Below are 22,015 nucleotides of genomic sequence, written 5' to 3'. Positions count from 1 at the left end.
CCGGCCTTGGCTGGGGAGGGCGGGGTATAAATAAAAATTATTATTATTATTATTATTATTATTATTATTATTATTATTATTATTATTTGACTGTCAGTTGGTTCAGTTGCTGAGGTGTTCTGGAATATTCATGTCCTTATGGTTCAGTGCATAACCAGGTTGGGGTCGACTTGCTGGGCAGCTATGGCCAGGGGAGGGACCAATCCAGCCCAGGATCTCACTGGGCCCCTCAGGGGCATGGCAGCTGACCTCTTAAAAATCAAGGTTGCTCACCATTGCATCATTCATTCCCTTATAGTAGGATTTCCCAGCCCTCCCTCCCTCCCTCCCTCCCTCAGTTTTGAGAGTCTTCCACTGAGGCATCAAGTGGCCACTGGTTTACATGACTAGGAATGAATTTTACTCTCAGTCACAGCTGGCCCTTGGTTGAGAGGTTTTCACCTTTGTCCTCAGTGGATGGCAAACTATCGGCATGTGAAAGATATTGTTCTTTCTTGATTGCTTGTACAGTTGTACCTTGGTTCTCAAACGCCTTGGTACTCATGCGTTTTGGCTCCCGAATGCTGCAAACCCAGAAGTAAGTATTCCGGTTTGCGAACGTTTTTTGGAAGCCAAACATCCAATGCGGCTTCCGCTTAACTGCAGGAAGCTCCTGCAGCCAATCAGAACTCGTGCCTTGGTTTTTGAACAGTTTCAGGAGTCAAGCGGACTCCAGGAATGGATTAAGTTTGAGAACCAAGGTACGACTGTATTTTAAATTGTTGTTACCCACCCTGAGGTCATTTATGATAAAGGGTGGGAAAGAAATTGTGCAAACAAAAATAGAAGAAAAAGTGCAATTGTTTGCCCTGACAGTAATCTGAGACGGTCTTTTCCTGTGGGCAGAAATCACCAAAGGGAGGTAATCCCTGAAGGTAAAATAGACAGGGGGCATGATGTTAGCACTGTTAAGGATAATGGTTTAATGTCCTGAAATGGGAATGTTTGCTTATGTTAAATTGCATGGAGTTCTTTGGCAATAGCTCTCTCATGTGATTGGCTGACTGTGAGTCATATGAGAGAGGCATTCCATTCTGTTGTGACTGTTACTCAAGCAACTGTCATTTTTAACTGCTTTCTGCTTCTCTTTCAGTGTGTGTGGGGAGAATAGCTGCTGAGAGAAACTTCACAGGATGCTGCTATGTTATTGTGATCTGTCTGAAATGAAATGCACAAGAAATCCCTAAATGTTAATTGGGAGAAACCTGTGCTCTCTATAAGGAACAAAGTGAATAAATATGAGATTTTAGATATGTTCTCAGTTTTGAGTCTGGACATTGCAAATCATCATAGATATAGATAGATAGATTTTATCTATCTATCCATCCATCCATCCATGGCAAAGTTTGACCATCCTCCATTCACTTCAACCTCTGCCATCAGCCTTGAGTGAAGGCTAAGCTGCAAGGCCTACAGCCTACCAAGTTAGCACACTCTGCCACATGACACCAATCTCCTCCTTATCCCTGCACTTAGACCAGCTCATATGCGGATGGTTGCAAGCATTCTCCTACAACTGCTGACACTTTGATCATTTCAGACAATTTCAGTAGCACTTCTATGCATTTATTACATGCCACACAGAAGCAAACACTGTGGAAGGGGCTCTTTAAGCAGTTGCCATGGGCAGTTATTTAAACCAGTTACTATCTATACTGAGGAGATTGAGGAAATGTTTTTTTTTTTTTTGCTCCATAGGTGTAGTAATTCAAGTAACAGAATTGTTGAGGCTGCAAATCCCATCTCCTCTGGGCAATAGTGTTGAATGATGGTGGGTTTTTTTTTTTTTGTTTTTTTAAAGTGCCCGGAGTCTTGGAACTCTCCATTTGATTCTGCAAGGCTTATAAACAGGACTATATATGGTAGAATATAACAGTGCAGATATTCTTATGTTTATTACCATTGAGCAGCACCTCAAGAAAAGTAGGGTTTGGGAAAACTTAATGACCGATGGGGGTGGGAATGAGAAGCAGGGTCAGCAGAATTTACACCGGCCGTATATTTTATTTTTCAGTCTGCTAACGTTTTGCTCATCCTAGCAAGGAAATTGCTGTCTTTTATGAGTTTTGTTCCCAGGCAAGGGGAACTTGTGATTATACTGCCTAACTTCAGTGGATCCCTGGGGGCCAGCTATATATGGTGGCTGAATACATCTTTTGGAGAGTCACAGTTAATTTGCAGAACAGTCGATACACTATCTTTTAAGGTGTCCACCGTACAAGAAAGGCAGTTATCAAATACAAGCCTGAATGACTATTCAGCCTGCTGTCTATTCAGCCTGCTGTCCATACATTGAAGTCTGCCAGGTGCTGAACATACACCTCTGTTTCTGGCAGTCCCAGGCAGGGAGCTATAAGAGGTGGGTTTTCAAGCCTTTAATAGGCCACAACGTACTTTGTGGTCTGTGCTTGGCTTGGTGGGTCGCAGGGTATGTCTGCCTGATCCAATAAATGCAGTTTTAAGACTGTGACTAATGGGATTCACTAAAAACTGAAAGTTCCTGGTTGAAATAGCATCCCAGCCACAAACTTGCTATGTAGCTTTTGGCAGAGACTGTTTCCCCAGTTTTAGCTCCCAATATACAACACGGGGATAGGAGAATACTGGCTCACTTTTCAGGGTTGTTGTAAGCATTGCTCAGATAAGTATTATTTTTATTCTGAGTTGTTTTCAGTGCAGCCCTCTCTCTTTAGAAATGCATTCAATATATAAGTAAATAAAATACCTCAAATACTCAAAAGGTACAAGACCAGTAGTTATCGTTAAGTTGCTTTTGTTGGTGGTTAACCACTGCACATGATTACAATCATTCCTCATGACTACATCCACAGGTAACATTAAAAAGGAGAGAGATACCTGTCCCGGCCTTGCATTTTCACACACATAGGACTCATAGGGCACTGCAATTTCAGGAGGAAATTCATTGACATCTAGGACATTTATGATGACGTTGACCTTGCTGGTTAATAGTGGATTGCCTATTAAGAAAAATAAATAAAAAGAAATTAGGTATGGAATACTTACAACATCTAAAGCAACATTATATATTCACATAAGGCAGTGAAAGGCATAATTACAGATATATCTTAACGTGGCCTTTCATATTGGTCCGGCAAATTGCTCACTCAAGAGGGGTTGCACCTAACAGACATATGAAGTTGGGGCAGAGGACCAAGCTATAGAATTTAAGCCTGCTTATATAGAAACATTAGCACTTCCCCTCTATGGGCTGATACTCGCAGTGCCATAAGTAGAATGTAGGGAGGAAAATATAAACTGTTACAAAATGGGAAAGTACAAAAGGAGGGAAAAGGAGACACTATTAAAAAATGGGAACAAGATCTGGGCCACCCAATTGAATATAATGAATGGGAAAGACTATGGACAAAAAATATAAATTTTACAGCATGTTACCTAATAAGAGGGAACTATATGAAAATACATCACAAGTGGTACCTGGCACCAGAAAGGCTTGCAAAAATGAATAAAACATATAATAATAAGTGCTGGAGATGCAAGATACAAAAAGGAACCTTCTACCATATGTGGTGGACATGCCCCGAAATTGCGAAATTTTGGAGCATGATCCACGAAGAAATAAAGAAAATATTAAGAATATCATATAGTAAAAGGCCAGAGGCATTCCTTTTAGGAATTTTAAATGATGATATTCCAAAAGACAAAACTAAATTTTTCTTATATGCAAGAATATAAGACGTCTGCAGCAAGAATCCTGGTGGCTAAGTACTGGAAAGGGAATCAGTTATCCAATAGGGGAGAGTGGCTATGTAAGCTCTCAGAATACTTAGAATTAGCCAAATTGACAGACATAATAAGACAAAAACGAAAAGTGAAGTAAAAAAAGAATGGGAGTGCCTAAATGAATACCTCAAAAGTCAAGGTTCGAGGACAGAAATCTGGCTGAGTCTGGAATAACGTTGTGAAGTGAAAGGATATGAAAGAAGGATTTATATCTAGATGTTAGGATAGAGATGATAAAGAAAACAGGAAGACAGGAAGACACAATGAGAGATAAGAGAGGTGCTGTGGGATTGGTGGAAGTCAATGTCTTGTTGTTTTAGTGTTTATAATATTAACTTGTGAGATACGGATATGTTTTCGTTGTTGTTGTTGTTGCTTGCTTTAGTTTTTGAATGTTGATTTTTGTGTGTTGTGTATTGTTATTTTTTGATGTCTTTTGTGTTGTTGTCGTTGTGTGGAAAATACTAATATTTTTTATATATTTTTTAAAGTAGAATGTGGGAAAAGTGTTAGAATACTTAGTTACAATACAATACAGTAGTACAGTGGTGCCCCGCAAGACGAATGGCTCGCAAGACGGAAAACCCGCTAGACGAAAGGGTTTTCCATTTTGGAGGTGCTTCGCAGGACGAATTTCTCTATGGGCTTGCTTCGCAAGACGAAAATGTCTTGCGATTCCTGGGGGTTTTTTTTCACCCCCACCCCCTTTTTCTAAGGCACTAAGCTGTTTATAGCCTTTTAGCAGCTAATCCGCTAATCCCTTAAGCCTTTAATAGCCACTAAAAGCCGCTAAACCGCTAATAGCGCTAATCCGCTAATCCGCTTGCTTCGCAAGACGAAAAAAACGCAAGACGAAGAGACTCACGGAACGGATTCTTCTCGTCTTGCGAGGCACCACTGTACCTCTGGTTACAAATTTAATTCGTTCCGGAGGTCCATTCTTAAGCTGAAACTGTTCTTAACCTGAGGTACCACTTTAGCTAATGCGGCCTTCTGCTGCCACCGCACAATTTCTGTTCTCATCTTGAGGTAAAGTTCTTAACCCGAGGTACCACTGTAGTTACAAATGTGCTCTCTTGCACGTAAATCCCCATTTCCCTTTGCATTAATTCCACATCACCTGGAATCTATAGGTTAATCCAAACATAGCAGGGCAATCCACATGCCTCTTATACTGTTCCAGGTGGAAAAATCAAAATTAGAAACAGAATTGTAGGAACCCAAAGTTAAGAATTTGTCAAGAATGTATAACTTGCTGCTGAAATGGAATACTCAAGATGAAACGGTGAAATCTGCTATGATTAAATGGGCACAAGATGTTGGGCATAACATTATGATGGCTGACTGGGAACAGTTATGGACCACAGGTATGAAGCTTACGGCATGCAATGCCTTAAAGGAGAATTTAATGAAAATGATTTACAGGTGGTACATAACACCAGTCAAGCTGGCAAAAATCTATCATTTGCCCGATAACAAATGTTGGAAATGTAATGAGACTGAAGGTACTTTCTTTCACTTTTGGTGGATGTGCCCAAGGATTAAGACCTTCTGGGAGATGATATATAATGAAATGAAAAAGGTATTTAAATATATCTTCTTGAAGAAACCAGAGGCCTTTCTCCTGGGCATGGTCGGCCAATTGGTGCCAAAAAAGGATAGAATTTTCTTTATGTACGCCACAACAGCAGCAAGAATACTCATCGCAAAGTATTGGAAGACACAAGATCTACCCACCCAGGAAGAATGGCAGATGAAGCTGATGGACTACATGGAAATGGCGGAAATGACTGGCAGAATCCGAGACCAGGGAGAAGAGTCGGTGGAAGAAGATTGTATATTTACAGAAATACTGCAAAATTAATGAATGTTAGAAGAATGCTGGAATGAAGTTATATGGTTTTAGTAGAAATGTTATAAAGAATTAAGCAAAAACTGATTGTTAATGGGGTAAAGTGGAAAATTTTAAGTTAGATTGTGTTAAGATAAATTATAGAACAAAAAATTGAGAAAGAGGGAAAGGATTTGCTGAATTAGCTAATTGAACTAGAATACAAAGAAGGGAGGTGTGAGGAGGTCGAGGAAACAAGTAAATGAAAGGTAAAGATATGGAAATTGGATGTGTTTTTAAATGTTTTTGTTTTTCTTGTTGTTTTGATGTATTTTTTTTGTTTTCCTTTTTATTTTTGATGTATTGTTTGTTAAATTTTTTATTGCTTTCATCTCATTCTTTCTTTCTGTAACTATAAAACTTCTAATAAATATTATTATAAAAAATAAAATGCCTCTTATACTGAAGGGTGTGTGAGATGAGCCAAGGCATCTTTCTGCCCAGATCTCACAGCTATGCCAGCCTCCTGCCTGAGTGACACAAGGATTACAGCACTTGAACCTCCCCCTTCTGCCTTTCAAATGTGTGGGTGGGCAGGAGCCAGTGGAAAGGTCCTGAAATGGGGGACATTCTGAAGGCAAGAAGGAGTAGGGCTGCCATCATGGGATTCACTGAATCCCAAGCAGGCCTCACTGCTGGCCTCACTGCTCAGTGATGGCACTGAGACCCGATCATCCTGCCTCATCTTCTGCCCTCCCTGCTATGGCTGCATTGGTGGTCCTGTCACTCCATAAAGTCCTGTTGGCCAGGGGAAGTTAGGATGCTGCTGCAAATTATCTGAGTTTATGTCCCATGGACTGTCATGTGACAAAGGTATTTGAGAGCGGAAGCAGTAAAGGAGTCTAGAAATGTTGTGAAATGCTGAAAAGCTGCAGAACCGTTTAGCATGCTGAGTCACTGTGACTCATCATGAGGATGACTCATTCTCTGTATAAGTATTGTATCTGCTTGAAGTCAAACTCAGTGTCTCACTCAGTGTGTCAGTATCAGTCAGCAACTGTGTGTGGAGCCTTGCCCTGTGAAGCTTGTGCTCAATGGAGACTCTGTGTGACTCAGTAACTCTGTGTATGCTCTGAAGCTAGTTTAATGTTCTGTTCACTATGCTGTTACAGTGGTACCTCAGGTTACAGACACTTCAGGTTACAGACTCCGCTAACCCAAAAATACTACCTCGGGTTAAGAACTTTGCTTCAGGAGGAGAACAGAAATCGTGCAGCAGCGGCACGGCGGCAGCGGGAGGCCCCATTAGCTAAAGTGGTGCTTCAGGTTAAGAACAGTTTCAGGTTAAGAACGGACCTCCAGAACGAATTAAGTTCTTAACCCAAGGTGCCACTGTATTTGCAAACAAGTTTACTTTAACTCAGTAAAGCTTTTATTCTTTTACTGAAGAAGACTCTGCATTATTAATTTATGCTGAGCGCCATAGACATCAATGTGAAAAGTTAGCCATGACTAAGACTGCAATTCTAACCTCACTTTCCTGGGAGGAAGCCCCATTTTATTCCATGGGACTTACTTCTGTATGGACGCATTTAGGTTTGTAGCCCAAGTTAAATCTCACTGATTTAGCTGGGAGCTACGGTATTTATTACTAACAGTTGTAATCCAACCCTATGTGCAACTACATATACATAGGCCCAAACAAACCAGCACTTTTCTGGGTCATGAGATTGTGCAGATGACTAGGGGCATCTACACTTTCCCACAAAGGGAAAGTTGAGGTTTGTTGTTGAGGATAACAACATTGTTGTAACAACATCCTCATTGTTAAGGATAACGCCTATGTGCTAGGCCTTTCCTCCTCTGTACAAATAAATAATAATAATAATAATAATAATAATAATAATAATAATAATACAGTGGTACCTCACCTTACATACGCTTCAGGTTACATACGCTTCAGGTTACAGACTCCGCTAACCCAGAAATAGTACCTCAGGTTAAGAACTATGCTTCAGGATGAGAACAGAAATCGTGCTCCGGCGGCACAGCGGCAGCAGGAGGCCCCATTAGCTATAGTGGTGCTTCAGGTTAAGAACAGTTTCAGGTTAAGAACGGACCTCCGGAACGAATTAAGTACTTAACCTGAGGTACCACTGTAATAATAAATCCCCTAGCACAGAAATTTGGCATGCCAGGTAGAAGGCTCAGCTAGATTATGCCTCTTTGACATTCAGCATGCTACAGGGTGGAGATTTTGACACAGGTTCACCACCTCCAAGAGAACTAAACCCAGGTCATGACAGAAAATATATATATAGCTTTGAATGGAAGAACTTCGTAAAAAGAACAAAACAGAATTTCCAACCCTGGAAACTATTTTATAGTTTGGCTTTTTTAGACAGAGTGTTCTGATCTGGTATTATATGGCCCAAAGCCAGCCTTGCTAAGAAAAACTAATCATTCATCTGTCACTTCATTTCTCTTACATATTCCCCATCATTGTCTTTATCAGCGTAAGCTGCACAGCATCTATTCTGGTAGCAAAAAGCCAACTTGATCTCTTGAGACTCGACAGAATTTCAAATCACTCCTAGTAAAGATTATTTGCTTTGAGAGAGCAGCGAGATAAGCATCAGCCTTGCATCACCATTGGTTCTAAATAATGCTCCATCTCAAAGAGCCACAGATGCTTTTCAGGAAACAACTGTCAAGAGTGCTCTGGGGATGAGACAGGCACAGCTGATCCTGTAGACACCTGCTCTTGACCTTCATCTGAGTCTCCATGGAAAGTGGCAAAGTCCAATTTCATTTGCAGTTTCTGAGAGTTGACGGGAGTCCAGATGGCGGGCTTTATTTATAACTACAAATGGGAGGGCAATCTTGACATTTTTCCATATTTGGAGATAAGTCTTCAAATTGACGTAACAGGCCATGATGGGAAATAACGGAGAAACTCAGAAGGTCATTTATTTGATCATGCTCAGGACAGGATCTGCTGTGCAGGACACAACTACAGCCTTTGCCTAAAGACCTCCATTGAAGGAGGGAGCCCACTCCTCAACTATCAAATGGCTCATACTGTTAGGTAAAGGTAAAGGTAAAGGTAAAGGGACCCCTGACCATTAGGTCCAGTCGCGGACAACTCTGAGGTTGCGGCCCTCATCTCTCTTTATTGGCCGAGGGAGCCGGCGTAGAGCTTCCGGGTCATGTGGCCAGCATGACTAAGCTGCTTCTGGCGAACCAGAGCAGTGCACGGAAATGCCGTTTACCTTCCCACCGGAGCGGTACCTATTTATCTACTTGCACTTTGACGTGCTTTCAAACTGCTAGGTTGGCAGGAGCTGGGACCAAGCAACGGGAGCTCACCCTGTCGCGGGGATTCGAAATGCTGACCTTCTGATCAGCAAGTCCTAGGCTCTGTGGTTTAACCCACAGTGCCACCCGCGTCCCTTCATACTTTTAGGAGGTTTCTCCAAATATTTAGCTGAAATCTCCTTTGCTGTCATTTCTACCCACTGTTTTCAGTTCTGACCTTTGGAGCAGGAGCAAACAGGTATGATCCATCTTCAATGTGATAACCCTTCAGATATTTGAAGATCACTATTTATTTTTTAAACACACACAACTTACTCATCAGGTACAACATCAAGACCACAATAAAAGGTCAGAGAGGGGAGGGGGAATCATGTAATTCTGCATTATTGACTATCTGATGAAGAAGAAAGCAGAGCAGGAAGAGAGAACATGAGATATAGTTTCAGGAACAAATGTTCTGGACCACTGGGATAATTAAAGCAGGACATCCACTGAAGTTCTTGAACTAGCAAGATTTTCATATAATTAAATATGTTTACAGTATTGAGAGGTCCAGCACAAGCTTGTTGTAACAAAGTCCCATTGACTGACTGACCAAGTCATGACTAGGTTCCATTCCACTGCTTTTAGCTACATCTAATTGTGATCCCTAGCCGGAATTAAGATTGCCGGAAGAAATATCAACAACCTCAGATATGCAGATGACACATCCTTGATGGCAGAAAGTGAGGAGGAATTAAAGAACCTTTTAATGAGGGTGAAAGAGGAGAGCGCAAAATATGGTCTGAAGCTCAACATCAAAAAAACGAAGATCATGGCCACTGGTCCCATCAACCCCTGGCAAATAGAAGGGGAAGAAATGGAGGCAGTGAGAGATTTTACTTTCTTGGGCTCCATGATCACTGCAGATGGTGACAGCAGTCACAAAATTAGAAGACGCCTGCTTCTTGGGAGAAAAGCAATGACAAACCTAGACAGCATCTTAAAAGTAGAGACATCACCTTGCCAACAAAGGTCCGTATAGTAAAACTATGGTTTTCCCAGTAGTGATGTATGGAAGTGAGAGCTAGACCATAAAGAAGGCTGATCGCCGAAGAATTGATGCTTTTGAATTCTGGTGCTGGAGGAGACTCTTGAGAGTCCCATGGACTGCAAGAAGATCAAACCTATCCATTCTGAAGGAAATCAACCCTGAGTGCTCATTGGAAGTACAGATTGTGAAGCTGAGGCTCCAATACTTTGGCCACCTCATAAGAAGAGAAGACTCCCTGGAAAAGACCCTGATGTTGGGAAAGATGGAGGGCACAAGGAGAAGGGAAAGACATAGGACGAGATGGTTGGATAGTGTTCTCGAAGCTACCAGCATGAGTTTGACCAAACTGTGGGGGGCAGTGGAAGGCAGAAGTGCCTGGCGTGCTCTGGTCCATGGGGTCACGAAGAGTCGGACACGACTAAACGCCTGAACAACAACCACAATTGTGATCAATTAGTTTTGCGAAAGCATGCCCAGAGTGCCCAATCAATAACTATAAATCCTATAACGACTCTTAGGAAGTCATTTCATAGAATCATAGAAGTATGGAGTTGGAAGGCTGAAACACTGAAACACTGACACACAGCAGAGACACAAAATTATTACTGCATGAACTGCATGAAATAAATATATATATTTACCTTCCCATGCCCAAATGGGCCAAATGTGACCTAAAATGAACAAACTATGTAGGAAAGAGAATATTGGATGAGTCTTTTCCTGCCATACTTACTAACTTTACTGGCAATTATGGAAAAATTGTACTGTGCAGTGGTCTCTCTGTCCAGCAATTCATTTGTGGCAATAGTTCCTTCCATTTCATCTATAGTAAAGTAGCTGTCCACATCATTCTTCCAGTCTATGAAGTACCTGCAGATGTATTTTGGGGAGAGAAAGAAAAACAAGAAGGAAATAGCAATGCTTAGCTATCATAACAGCAATTGGTGAGGTATAATCAATTTTGCTACTCTGGTTTCCCTGATTTATAATGAAGAAGCAATGACTGCTTCAATGCCAAGTTGGAAGGCTAAATAAAGGAATAAAGAAAGATGGACTTGAGAAAACAGTTAACCGAAAATATACTGTATAATAATATTTGACTGTATTTTGGTCATTCAAATTTGTGTTTTGGAGTGCATGCCTTCTTCGCTTCCCCACTGCCCACCCCCAAGACCATCAAAGTTTAGAACAAACCTTTTTAATGTATATTTGTTAATGCTCTTCATAAATCCAATTTGCTGTTTTGCTGGCTATATTCATAGTAACTTAGAAATGTTGTGGAAAAACAATGATCACAGTATAGCAAAGTTGCCATAAAGTGAAAAGAAAGAGTGCAACCTGTAAACGAGTGTCATATAGAAAACTGTGTCATGTGTGAATAGTTACATTTGTATCTTGTTACCTATTTATGAAAGCTTATAGATGGGTATGTTTGGTGTCTTCTGCCTGAACTGTGAGGTTGGACTGACACAATTCTTGGCCAGGAATAAAGCTTGAAGTTTTGCCTTGTTTATTGACTCCGCGAGGCAATGAACCAATGGTGATTTCCCACCACAGTAAGCATGCTTCACCATGTACTTTCATTGTTTATTGCTGTTTTATTATTATTTTATAGATTAAAGCTACACTGATTTATGCTGTTGATTGTAAACTGCATTTTATAGAGAGGCGGGATAAAATGCTGCAGATAAATAAATAGAAAAACTCCTGAAAAGCCAGACATACAAATCTATCTCTCAAGTTCTATAACATTGAGAACCTTAGAGGTTGTCATAGGTTGTGCTCTTTCGAAAACAAACTACTGTGTTGAAATTTCAGGAGGTGGTTCAGTTTTAACTTATTAGAGAGGATATGAGAAAGCTTATCTCCCATCAGATGTCAGGGAGATAAAGAATTACAAAACTTTTAGAAAACATCTGAAGGATGTTTAGGGAACTTTTCAATGTCCAACATTTTCTTATTTTTAGTATTTTCCTAGAAGCTGCCCTAGGTGGCTGGGGAAACCCAGTCAGATGGGTGGGGTATAAATTGTTGTTATTGGATGGCTTGGGTAAGTCAATTGTCTCCTACTAGTCTCGTGGAATGTGGGAGATCATCAAAGAGAGATTAAGTATTACAGAACTGATCTCACACAAAGGTAAGACACACAGTTGCAGTCAAAATCTGGATTTTTGTTTTGTTTTGTGGGCTTGGGCACAATGATCCATTGTGCTTCAACATTACTCCGGTTTAGCTTATAAAAAATATGAGCTCCACAAAAGTGCCACAATTTCCCAATATCCCAAGTAAGAAAAGGTTTCTGGAAATGTTTCAGAGTTAATCATCTCAGATCCAAAAACAAATCATTTCTCAGTTCCTGTATTGTCTTCAGCATCTCATTTCTCAAACGGTGGCTTACGCAACTGTCCAAAATCATGAAAAAAAATATATTAAATACAAATTGGCTCTAGCAAGTGGATGGGAACTGAGTTGGCACCTCCAAAGCAAATAGGATTGTGGATTATGTTTTGCTTTACAAATACAGAATGTGGAATGTTAACTGTAATTTAATACGAATTCTATTTCACCCTTCCACTATCTTCAGCTAGGCAAAAATAACAGCAGATGCCGCAGAGAGAGCCATAACAAACTGTGAGTACCTATTTGGTGATGGATTAACATTACTCATGCTGTTAACACTCATGTTTGCTCTGACAGAGGATCTGCAAGTCCAGCTCTATGAATTGCTATTATATGGATTATTGAAGGGTGGGCTAGCAAATAATCCAACATGGTTATTGTGGCCCATTTAAATCCTTTCATGCCTTCCTTTTTCACGAAACTTGGGTGCTAGGGGAAACATTTCTTGAATAGTTTGACCTTCCATACACAGTCTAACTGACAGGGGTCAGCAAACTTTTTCAGCAGGGGGCCAGTCCATTGTCCCTCAGACCTTGTGGGGGACAGGACTATATTTTTTTGGGGGGGGGGGGGATGAACAAATTCCTATGCCCCACAAATAACCCAGAGATGCATTTTAAGTTAAAGAACACATTCTACTCATGTAAAAACACACTGATTCTTGGATCGTCTGCAGGCTGGATTTAGAAGGCGATTGAGCCGGATCCAGACCCAGGCCTTAGTTTGCCTACCAAACAGGTCCTGTATACCTGAAGGAGCGTCTCCACCCCCATTGTTCAGCCCAGACACTGAGATCCAGCACCGAGAGCCTTCTGGCGGTTCCCTCATTGCGAGAGGTGAGGTTACAGGGAACCAGACACGAGGGCCTTCTCGGTAGTGGCGCCCGCCCTGTGGAACGCCCTCCCTTCAAATGTCAAAGAGATAAACAACTACCTGACATTCACCTTAAGGCAGCCCTGTTCAGGGAAGTTTTTAATGTGTGACATTTTAGTGTATTTTTGGTCTCTGTGGAAGCCGCCCAGAATGGCTGGGGAAACCCAGCCAAATGGGTGGGGTACAAATAATAAATTATTATTATTATTATTATTATTATTATTATTATTATTACCAATGGTCTAACATAAAGTGACAGTTTACCATCTGGAACCATGCGGTTCCGGTGCCCAATTGGTTTTCTTTCAATGCTCAATTGTACCTTTAGTTGAAGAAAACCTGAGAAATACATGCATATATACAAAGAGCTGCCTTTTGCTTTATGTATGCTTATGTTAAAATTCTAACCACCTCCCAACCTGCTGGGAAAACAAAACTTGATCCGTGCTCTGTTTGACAACATGCCACTACTGTGTTCTTTTGTGGCACTTTAATGAGAGACATGCAGGAGAACTTCCCAAAGGATTGTGCTAATTTCACAACAGTTGTCATTGGGGAGCCTATGCTTGAAGAGTAATTTGTCACTGAGGCGACAGAGGAACTTGCAACATTTCAGCCGATGTTAGTAGCAGCTGACCTCTTTGAGCAATTGGAGTCTTGCCCCACCAACCACATTTGGCCTTCAGCTGCTCCCCACCTGCCTGCTTTCTTACTTACAACCAGTTTAGGGTGTAGTACTTCTGCTTAGGGACGTGGGTGGCGCTGTGGGTTAAACCACAGAGCCTAGGACTTGCTGATCAGAAGGTCGGCGGTTTGAATCCCCATGACAGGATGAGCTCCCGTTGCTCTGTCCCTGCTCCTGCCAACCTAGCAGTTTGAAAGCACGTCAAAGTGCAAGTAGATAAATAGGTACCGCTCCTGCAGGAAGGTAAATGGCGTTTCCGTGCGCTGCTCTGGTTTGCCAGAAGCGGCTTAGTCATGCTGGCCACATGACCCGGAAGCTGTATGCCGGCTCCCTCGGCCAATAAAGCGAGATGAGTACCGCAACCCCAGAGTCAGTCACGACTGGACCTAATCGTCAGGGGTCCCTTCACCTTTACTTCTGCTTAGTCTCGGTGCTGCCCCTTGCAGAATTCAGCAGGGCAGAGAATGCAGACAAAACTACATTTCTCTCTCCCCCCCCCAAAATGTTTAAAATAACCCTTGTTAAAAAACCAGAAGCCTTTTGGTTAGGAATTGTAGATGCAGAGATACCGAAGGAACTGAAAAGACTGTTTATGTACGCTACAACAGCTGCAAGGATGCTTCTTGCCCACAGCTGGAAAGATGGCAATATACCTAATAGGGCGGACTGGCAGGTGAAACTATTGGACTATGCAGAGATGGCCAGATTAACTGGGAAAATCAGAAATCAGGAGGATCAAAACTTCAACAAACAATCCGGCAAATATATATTGTACTTGAAAGACCACTTGAAATATTTGGCAGGCTTTAAGTAACCATTGCAATGACACGTACACTTTGGATATAATGGAGGATGGTAAAATAGATGGACTTACAATATGCAGTTAAAAAAGTTATTCAAATAATCCACAAAGGGGAGGGGGAAGTTTCGGAATTCAGAACAACCTTGTGCAATTCTGATACAGTGGTACTTCAGGTTTAGTACTTAATTCGTTCCGGAGGTCTGTACTTAACCTGAAACTGTTCTTAACCTGAAGCACTACTTTAGCTAATGGGGCCTCTTGCTGCTGCCGTGCCGCCACAGCCCGATTTCTGTTCTTATCCTGAAGCAAAGTTCTTAACCTGAAGCACTATTTCTGGGTTAGCGGAGTGTGTAACCTGAAGCATATGTAACCTGAAGCGTATGTAACCTGAGGTACCACTGTATTTGTAATAACATCAGTGTGAAAGAATTTGTAAAATCAAATAAAAACTTTTTTTTAAAAAAGAGAATGGAGGCAAAACTAGAATGAGTTGCCTCTGCCTGTCATTTGCTCTGGCTCCCCCTACTGTTGGCCTCCTTTCCGCTGTACCAGCCCCAATGGACAATAGCCATCACTGCCTGGCTTAGGCCCATATTGTTGGGTGTTTTTCCATTTACATAGGCTAAGAAGTGCACGGGTCTGCACATGAAAATACTCTTTCATCACTCAGGCAGACACCAAGTTTTTGAATGCTCAAGTCCAAACGAGACGATTTGTTTGCTTTCTTTCCCTGCTGCTTGCAATGGCGAGAGATATGTCACCAGTTCTGCTGACCCGAAAAAACACCATTTTACTGCGAGGGCCCAATGAGCAAAGCAATTATTGATTTGACAGGATGCAAAACTAATTTACATGGATAGTCCTGCAGGGAGTGAGAAAAACTAAAGCAGCTAATGCTTCCAAAATAGCAGTACATTTCATATTCCTGCTTTACCAAACAGCTCTACAGAAGTGGGAGGGGGGGAGAGAGAGAGATTCGCTGCATTCCGATTAAGAAGCACTTCCTAACTGTTGTCTACACATTTCATTGCTCCTCGCCTTGCCCTTCTAAGATGCGCTGTGCATTTGCTTAACAAATGCTCCTGTCATTTCCATTGTCGGCTTTTCATTTCTCATAATGAGCTAAACGGTTTATCAAGAAATGTTGATCTTTGAAAATGCTTATTCGATTCTAATGTTTCACAGGCTGCTGGGTTATGGGGGCAATGATGCTTGACTCAGAAAGTGGGGTGGGGGTGGGGAGACAGAATCATGTCCTCTGTTTTAATAACATCACAGATGTTTTGACATGATTTCCAGTGAATGATACAGGCATCTGAATGATGCCTGAATAATGAATGAGCTGAGTATACATTGAGTTCCATGAAAACAGCTGCTTTGCCCATGCAATCTCATTTATTCATACAAAATAACATGGGAAAATGTATCTTGTTCACTAGGAACATAAATCTATGGGGATTTCTGCAATTTCAGCATTTTTTAATTTCTATTTTTGCATTCCCAAGTACCAACTGCTACAGAATATGTACACAAAGGCCCCTTTTAATTCTACCCTATTGGTGTAGTGGGCTGCATGTCAGAGGCTACACATGGATACTGTGGGCAGGATCCAATGTGCTCCATCAGTGAAAGGCTTTAAGCTTTAAAAGATGGGGGTGGCGCTGTAGTCTAAACCACTGAGCCTCGTGGGCTTGCCAATCAGAAGGTCAGTGGTTTGAATCCTCCTGAGCTCCTGTTGCTCTGTCCCATCTCTGCCAACCTAGCAGTCTGAAAGCATGCCAGTGCAAGTAGATAAATAGGTACTGCTGCAGCAGGAAGGTAAACGGCACTTCTGTGCACTCTGGTTTCCATCATGGTGTCCCGTTGCGGCAGAAGCAGTTTAGTCATGCTGGCCACATGACCCAGAAAGCTGTCTGTGGACAAACACCAGCTCCCTTGGCCTGAAAGCGAGATGAGCGCTGCAACCCCATAGTCGCCTTTGACTGGACTTAACCATCCAGGGGTCCTTTACCTTTAAGCTTGCACAGTGAAATTCCTCTTTCCCCTCCCTCTGCACTTACCTAAATCTGTTCTAGGGTTTCACCTAATCAATAGACTTTGGGCTATTGAATTTCAGCAGCCCTCCTGCCTCTCTCCTTCTGTGTTAAGTCATTGTTGCAGGGCCCTCTGTGACACTCATTCAGCTCAGTGCCCAGTGCTGGTAAACTGGTCACACTCCCCTAAAGCCACCACAGGGTGGGGAGAGATAGGAGGGAAGTTCCATTGTATAAGTGTAAAACCTTGCACTGATGGGACATATTAACTGGATACCACAGACAATACGGAACAACTAAATTCTGAGTCTCCCAAATCCTTAAATTGTGAAGTGAAGCTGCCTCATGCATCTGGTACACATCCTCTCAGGATTTCTCAATTTCTTCTTCATTCAGCGCTTGCCTCTCTATTTCTATATTCCTGACAGCTTTGATCTTCACCCAATAAACTCGTTCCTTCACTGAAACTTTGACTGCTTTGATTCTATCCAAACAAGAAAAATAAACCTCAGCATTCTCGATGACTTTCTGCAAAACAGTTTTCCTCCTTCTCTATTCTTTAAATAAGTGGATTTCCTTTCTGCTATCATTTAGCTATTATCTTCTGATCCCCATATGTCAAAGCTAACAGATTTGAAAGTCCCTTTTTTTGCCTGATAAAGTGTAATAAATTGCCAGGACTAGTGTTACTTCTGCTAATGTGAGCTGCTTTGAACTGCTTTGTTCTCTGGAGTTGTGCCGTCTGCTGCACAAAGCACAGATCTATCTTTTGTTCCTGTCTCCATTGTTTTGCAGATTACAGATTTGTGTAATAGGCATTGTGATGGCTAAAACTGTGCCTGGAAAACATCTCAGAGAAAATGAATTAATTTGCAATGAAACTATACTGCACAGCACATTATATTGCCTATTGCATACGAGAACACTTACTGTCTTCCACTGTCTTCTTAAAGACCTATTTTCCAGTCCCCCTCAACTGCATTATGCTTTGCAAGTTCTTTCTTTAAAATATTATTAAAGTGACATAGGCCATTATTTACCCTGACAAGGCAAACTAGGTTTTAAAAAGCTAACACAGCATAATGGTTGTAAGACACACTTGGAAGTTGTAAGCACACACAACTGTTTGCAACTAATTTATGCTTTTGCTAACTTCTGTTTATTGACTTTTTAGTTTCAATTAGAGGAGATAAACCTTATGGAGCACCAAAGTCTAATACATCAGTAACTAACAACTGCATATATTTTCTTTCCTTCTGTTAGGCCGATAGATAAATAAGCAGGATCAGCTTAATAAATAGGAAATGGGGGTCTTGACAATTATCCTTTTCAAATAAATAAACTGCAGCATCTCCGCATCAGCACTCCTACATATTAAAGCACCGAAGGCATTTTCTGCAAAAAATGCAAGAGTGCAGCTAAAACCTACAGACCTTTTGAAACCTTCAGAGTTCATTTATGTGGACCCAGAAGTGCCCTTGTTATTTATCCTAAGGGAAAAAAACAGCCTTCATTTTTTTTAAAAAAACCAAGATTCTAGTCCTTATGGTTGCAGTGATGTTCACTTGAAACTGGTTGGTGGAAAGCAACTGTAAAGAAGGCCTTTTGTGGCCACCGTAATGACCCCAAAAGCTCTGTCTTTTCTCCACCTGCACATTAAACATGGCTAGTAAAAAGCAATTTCCTAATTCAGCATTTTTCAGGCATCAGCTTTCAGATGAGCATTTCCAAGCTAGAGTCAGTTAGGGTGATTCCATGCCTTTGACCATTTCCCATCACTGTGGTTTCTTTCCCCCTCTGTGGCTATCCAGTTTTTAATCTCTGTTGTTTTAAGGGACAGATTGGAAGGTGCTGCTTTCAAACGAATGTGCTACAGCCTAGTCCGTTAGCTACTTTCTTCCCATGTTGGGGATTTAGACTAATACAAGGTTCCAGAAGGGGCTTGCCAGGTGGGGTGGAATCAATAGGCTAGCTTCTCGGCAGTCACCGTTCCTTACTGGGGGGAGTGAGGGACCGGTGGAGATGTTGGCATGGTGCAAATATGCTGGGCAGAGCACCAGATTGGCTCTTCTGGTGTATTTGCACCACACTGACCTCCATTCCACCTCAACCCTCCTGATCCATAGGAGAGAACATCTTAGAGGCTCTATGTGAGTTTCCCCTATATCTAGTACAGTGGTACTTTGGTAATCCGTTCTGGAAGACAGTTCGAATTCCGAAACACTCGAACACAGAGACTCAACAGCTGGCCATCTTGCATTCAGCGGAAGCCATGTGGCATGTTTGCCTTCTGAGGCGTGTTCGAAAATTGAAGCATTTACTTCTGGGTTTACAGCGTTCGAAAACCAAAATGTTCAACCCCCTAAGACGTTAAAAAACCGAGGTACCACTGTACGTTTTTTTCTAGAAAAAAGGTGCCAGTACAATATACCCTTGAGTACCCCCAGAAAAAAGCACTGTCTATATCTATATAGCGTGTTCTCTTTCATAGAGAGCATGTGTTGCGGTGGGGTCTGACAGGCCACCCCTCTGTTGCTGTGCGGGTTAGTATGGATGATCATCCACAGTGATTGGGCGGTTGGGTTACTGGGCAAATTTTGGTGTTGCCATTTAGAGGGACGGACCAAAGGTTATAAAATCAAGTCACGGAGCACTGACTGGGCTCTTTTGCTGCGTGCATCGGATCACCCGCCCACCCTCCCTAATCTAGGGCTATTGCGTTGACCTTGCTGTGCCTGTCATGGGGTCGTCTGCTTCTGGGGCAGGGGCCTGGTAGGAATTTTGTCCATTTGGCTGATTGTCTGGTGCCATTTGGTTTTTGCCTACTGTGTAGCAAATCGTCACAACTTGTAAGGTTGCAGTTAGGCATTGGTTAAAATGTCTGCCCCTTCAATGCTGCTGCGGAAAGGAATTAAAGGAATTTAATGTAATTTAATTCCCATTAAAGGAATCTAGGGGCTTGTCATTCTTTCGTCAGTACCCCTGAATGGGGCTTAGGGCCACGCAAGCTCCCGGGAGCATGCCGGGGGGGGGGGGATGAGGGTCTGGTGCCCAGCTCCATGCTCTCCCCAATATTGTTTTCCCTTACTGGCTTTTGCTGGAATCCGGAAGTCAGTTCTGTCCCTGGGCATGGGGACAGATAGTCATAACCAATGCCTAAGCAACCACTCACATTTATGTATTTTAATAAAGTTGTGGACAAAATTATGCCAAAAACCTTGAACAAAAATTATGTGTGAATTGTGAATTATTTAGGGGTGGCTTGGGGGACCTCGACACGCAAATGCTTCCCTCCAAGTGTCGATCCATGTTCAACCTTGGTTTCTCAGCAAAACTACCTGTTTTATACCCCTTTCCTCATCTGCCATGCCACCTGCAGCTCTACTTTCTGTGCTCCCTTGCCTGCCAGGTTCTCTTTCCAATCAGGTCCTTAGTCTCCTTGCTTGTGCTCAATTCCCCATTTGCCAAACAGCTGAGGCTCCAATACTTTGGCCACCTCATGAGAAGAGAAGACTCACTGGAAAAGACCCTGATGTTGGGAAAGATGGAGGGCACAAGGAGAAGGGGACGACAGAGGACGAGATGGTTAGACAGTGTTCTCAAAGCTACAAACATGGATCTGACCAAACTGCGGGTGGCAGTGGAAGACAGAAGTGCCTGGCGTGCTCTGGTCCATGGGGTCACGAAGAGTCAGACACGACTGAACGACTAAACAACAACAACAACAACAACAAATACTCCCAGTCCTGTATGAAGTTCCTCTGCCTCCAACCCCCCCCCCAAGACCAACCAATTGTTCAATTTATATTTATCAGCTGTAGTTTGCAAAAGCTGTGTATCTGATCTTCATTTTTATCAGAATGTTTGTGAGTACCCCATGACATCACAGCAGTCAGCCAATGCCTTGGGGTATGAGAGAGAGCAACAATGGGGGGGGGGACTGTGGTTATCAAGGCTAGCCCCACCCCCCAAAAGCCTTTAGGTCAAATCCATCTGTTGCACTGTAGAAACCTAAGACTGATGATCAAACTCTTGGGTTTAGAATATGGGTCACTTTCCTCACCCTCTAACAATAGACACAGGGCGGCAAATAGTTGATACTTTCCTTAAAGATCTTTCAGAGCACGTCTATCACCTTGACACTAAAATAATCTGATTTTTGGAATCAGATGTAGGATGCTTTACTGGAGTGAACCAAATTAAATGTGTCATAAGCCAATTTACTGAAGTGATATTTAAGAATTGCCTTGGTTTCATCAACCATAAGCACATGGTTCTCTGTTGGACAGCTTATTATTTAAATTTGAATGAGGCACTGTATCTTGAGCCATTGATTGTTCATTTTTACAATAAGAGGGTTAAACATTGCCAATGAGCCAGAGCATGTAAAGCCAATAACCTAGCCTCATCCCTTGAAATCCAGATTATAAATATTTTCAGGTAGATATTTTGTAGTTGGAAAAGTGGCATTTCTAAGCACCCTAATTTTAAATTGAATTACATTTGTGCTGAAGCACATTTACTCAAATACTTATTTGGGATTATTATTAGTGACATTATTAGCACATGTCATTCACATGCTATATGGCATTTTAAAGAATTAAAGAACCAGGTTCCTGACCTGTGGGGCTTGCAAACTAAAAATAAAAACTGGGGAAAGAGAGAAAAGGGGAGGCAAATGTAGAAGAGGAAGATGATGCATAAATGTTCAGAAAATGAGAGTTTTGGGAGGGAGCTGGACTTATTTGAGGGATGGGCTGATCAACTTATTTCATCCCCTTGTGGTCTCACTGATTTGCTCCATCCTGTTTTATCCCTTTGCAAGTCATTCCAATCCATAGTTTGAGGGTGAGCAGAATGGTCATGTATAAGAAATCAACAGAAGCCAGTTTGGGGATTCCCAGAATTCAGGGCCAGCCCACAATGTTCTGTCCCTGTGAGCAAAATGTGCTGAAGCCACCACTCCCTGTCACTCCCTGCCCACAGATCTGCATCTCTGCTACTGCCAGCCCCATCAATGCAACCACCATTGCGCCTGTGCTGTCAAAATGACACAGCTGTGAGGGCACAGCAGGTGCAGCAGTGAGGACAGTGGTGCTGTCCTGGTGAAATGAAAGCCCCAGTGGGGCTGGGAGTAGCACGAAGGCAGGGGATGGATCTTCCACCTGAGACAAATGGCCTCATCTTACCCCATGGGTCACCACTGCCTTATCTTACCTCATGGGTCACCCCCTTCCAT

General features: G+C 42.2%; 1 protein-coding gene and 1 long non-coding RNA gene across 12 annotated transcripts in view; one reads left to right on the top strand and one right to left on the bottom strand.

Moving 5' to 3' along the window:
• The window catches only part of CDH12 (cadherin 12), a 668,983-nt gene that overhangs the window by 10,429 nt on the left and 636,539 nt on the right, over positions 1-22,015 (bottom strand). For 8 of the 11 annotated variants that reach the window (XR_014513371.1, XM_083449414.1, XM_083449413.1 and 5 more), the window contains 2 exons: positions 10,717-10,853; positions 2,896-3,017 (listed from right to left, as the gene is read on the bottom strand). Coding sequence is in view for 8 of the 11 variants with exons in the window: in XM_083449414.1 (XP_083305540.1) it covers positions 2,896-3,017; positions 10,717-10,853 (259 nt within the window). In the remaining 3 variants the exon portion in view is untranslated. Of the gene's footprint in view, positions 1-892; positions 2,676-2,764; positions 2,783-2,895; positions 3,018-10,716; positions 10,854-22,015 lie in introns of those variants that run through there. The other 3 variants (XM_083449411.1, XM_083449410.1, XM_083449418.1) reach the window with 3 other exon arrangements.
• Positions 198-14,832, top strand: LOC310681754. The gene is made up of 4 exons (XR_014513586.1): positions 198-264; positions 11,399-11,523; positions 12,568-12,614; positions 14,550-14,832. It is a non-coding gene; the product is annotated as an uncharacterized lncRNA (long non-coding RNA).

Source organism: Podarcis tiliguerta (assembly GCF_965153285.1).
Source record: "Podarcis tiliguerta genome assembly, chromosome: 7".
In the NCBI taxonomy this organism is placed as follows: Eukaryota; Metazoa; Chordata; class Lepidosauria; order Squamata; family Lacertidae; genus Podarcis; species Podarcis tiliguerta.
This window is presented reverse-complemented; position numbering and strand designations above follow the sequence as displayed.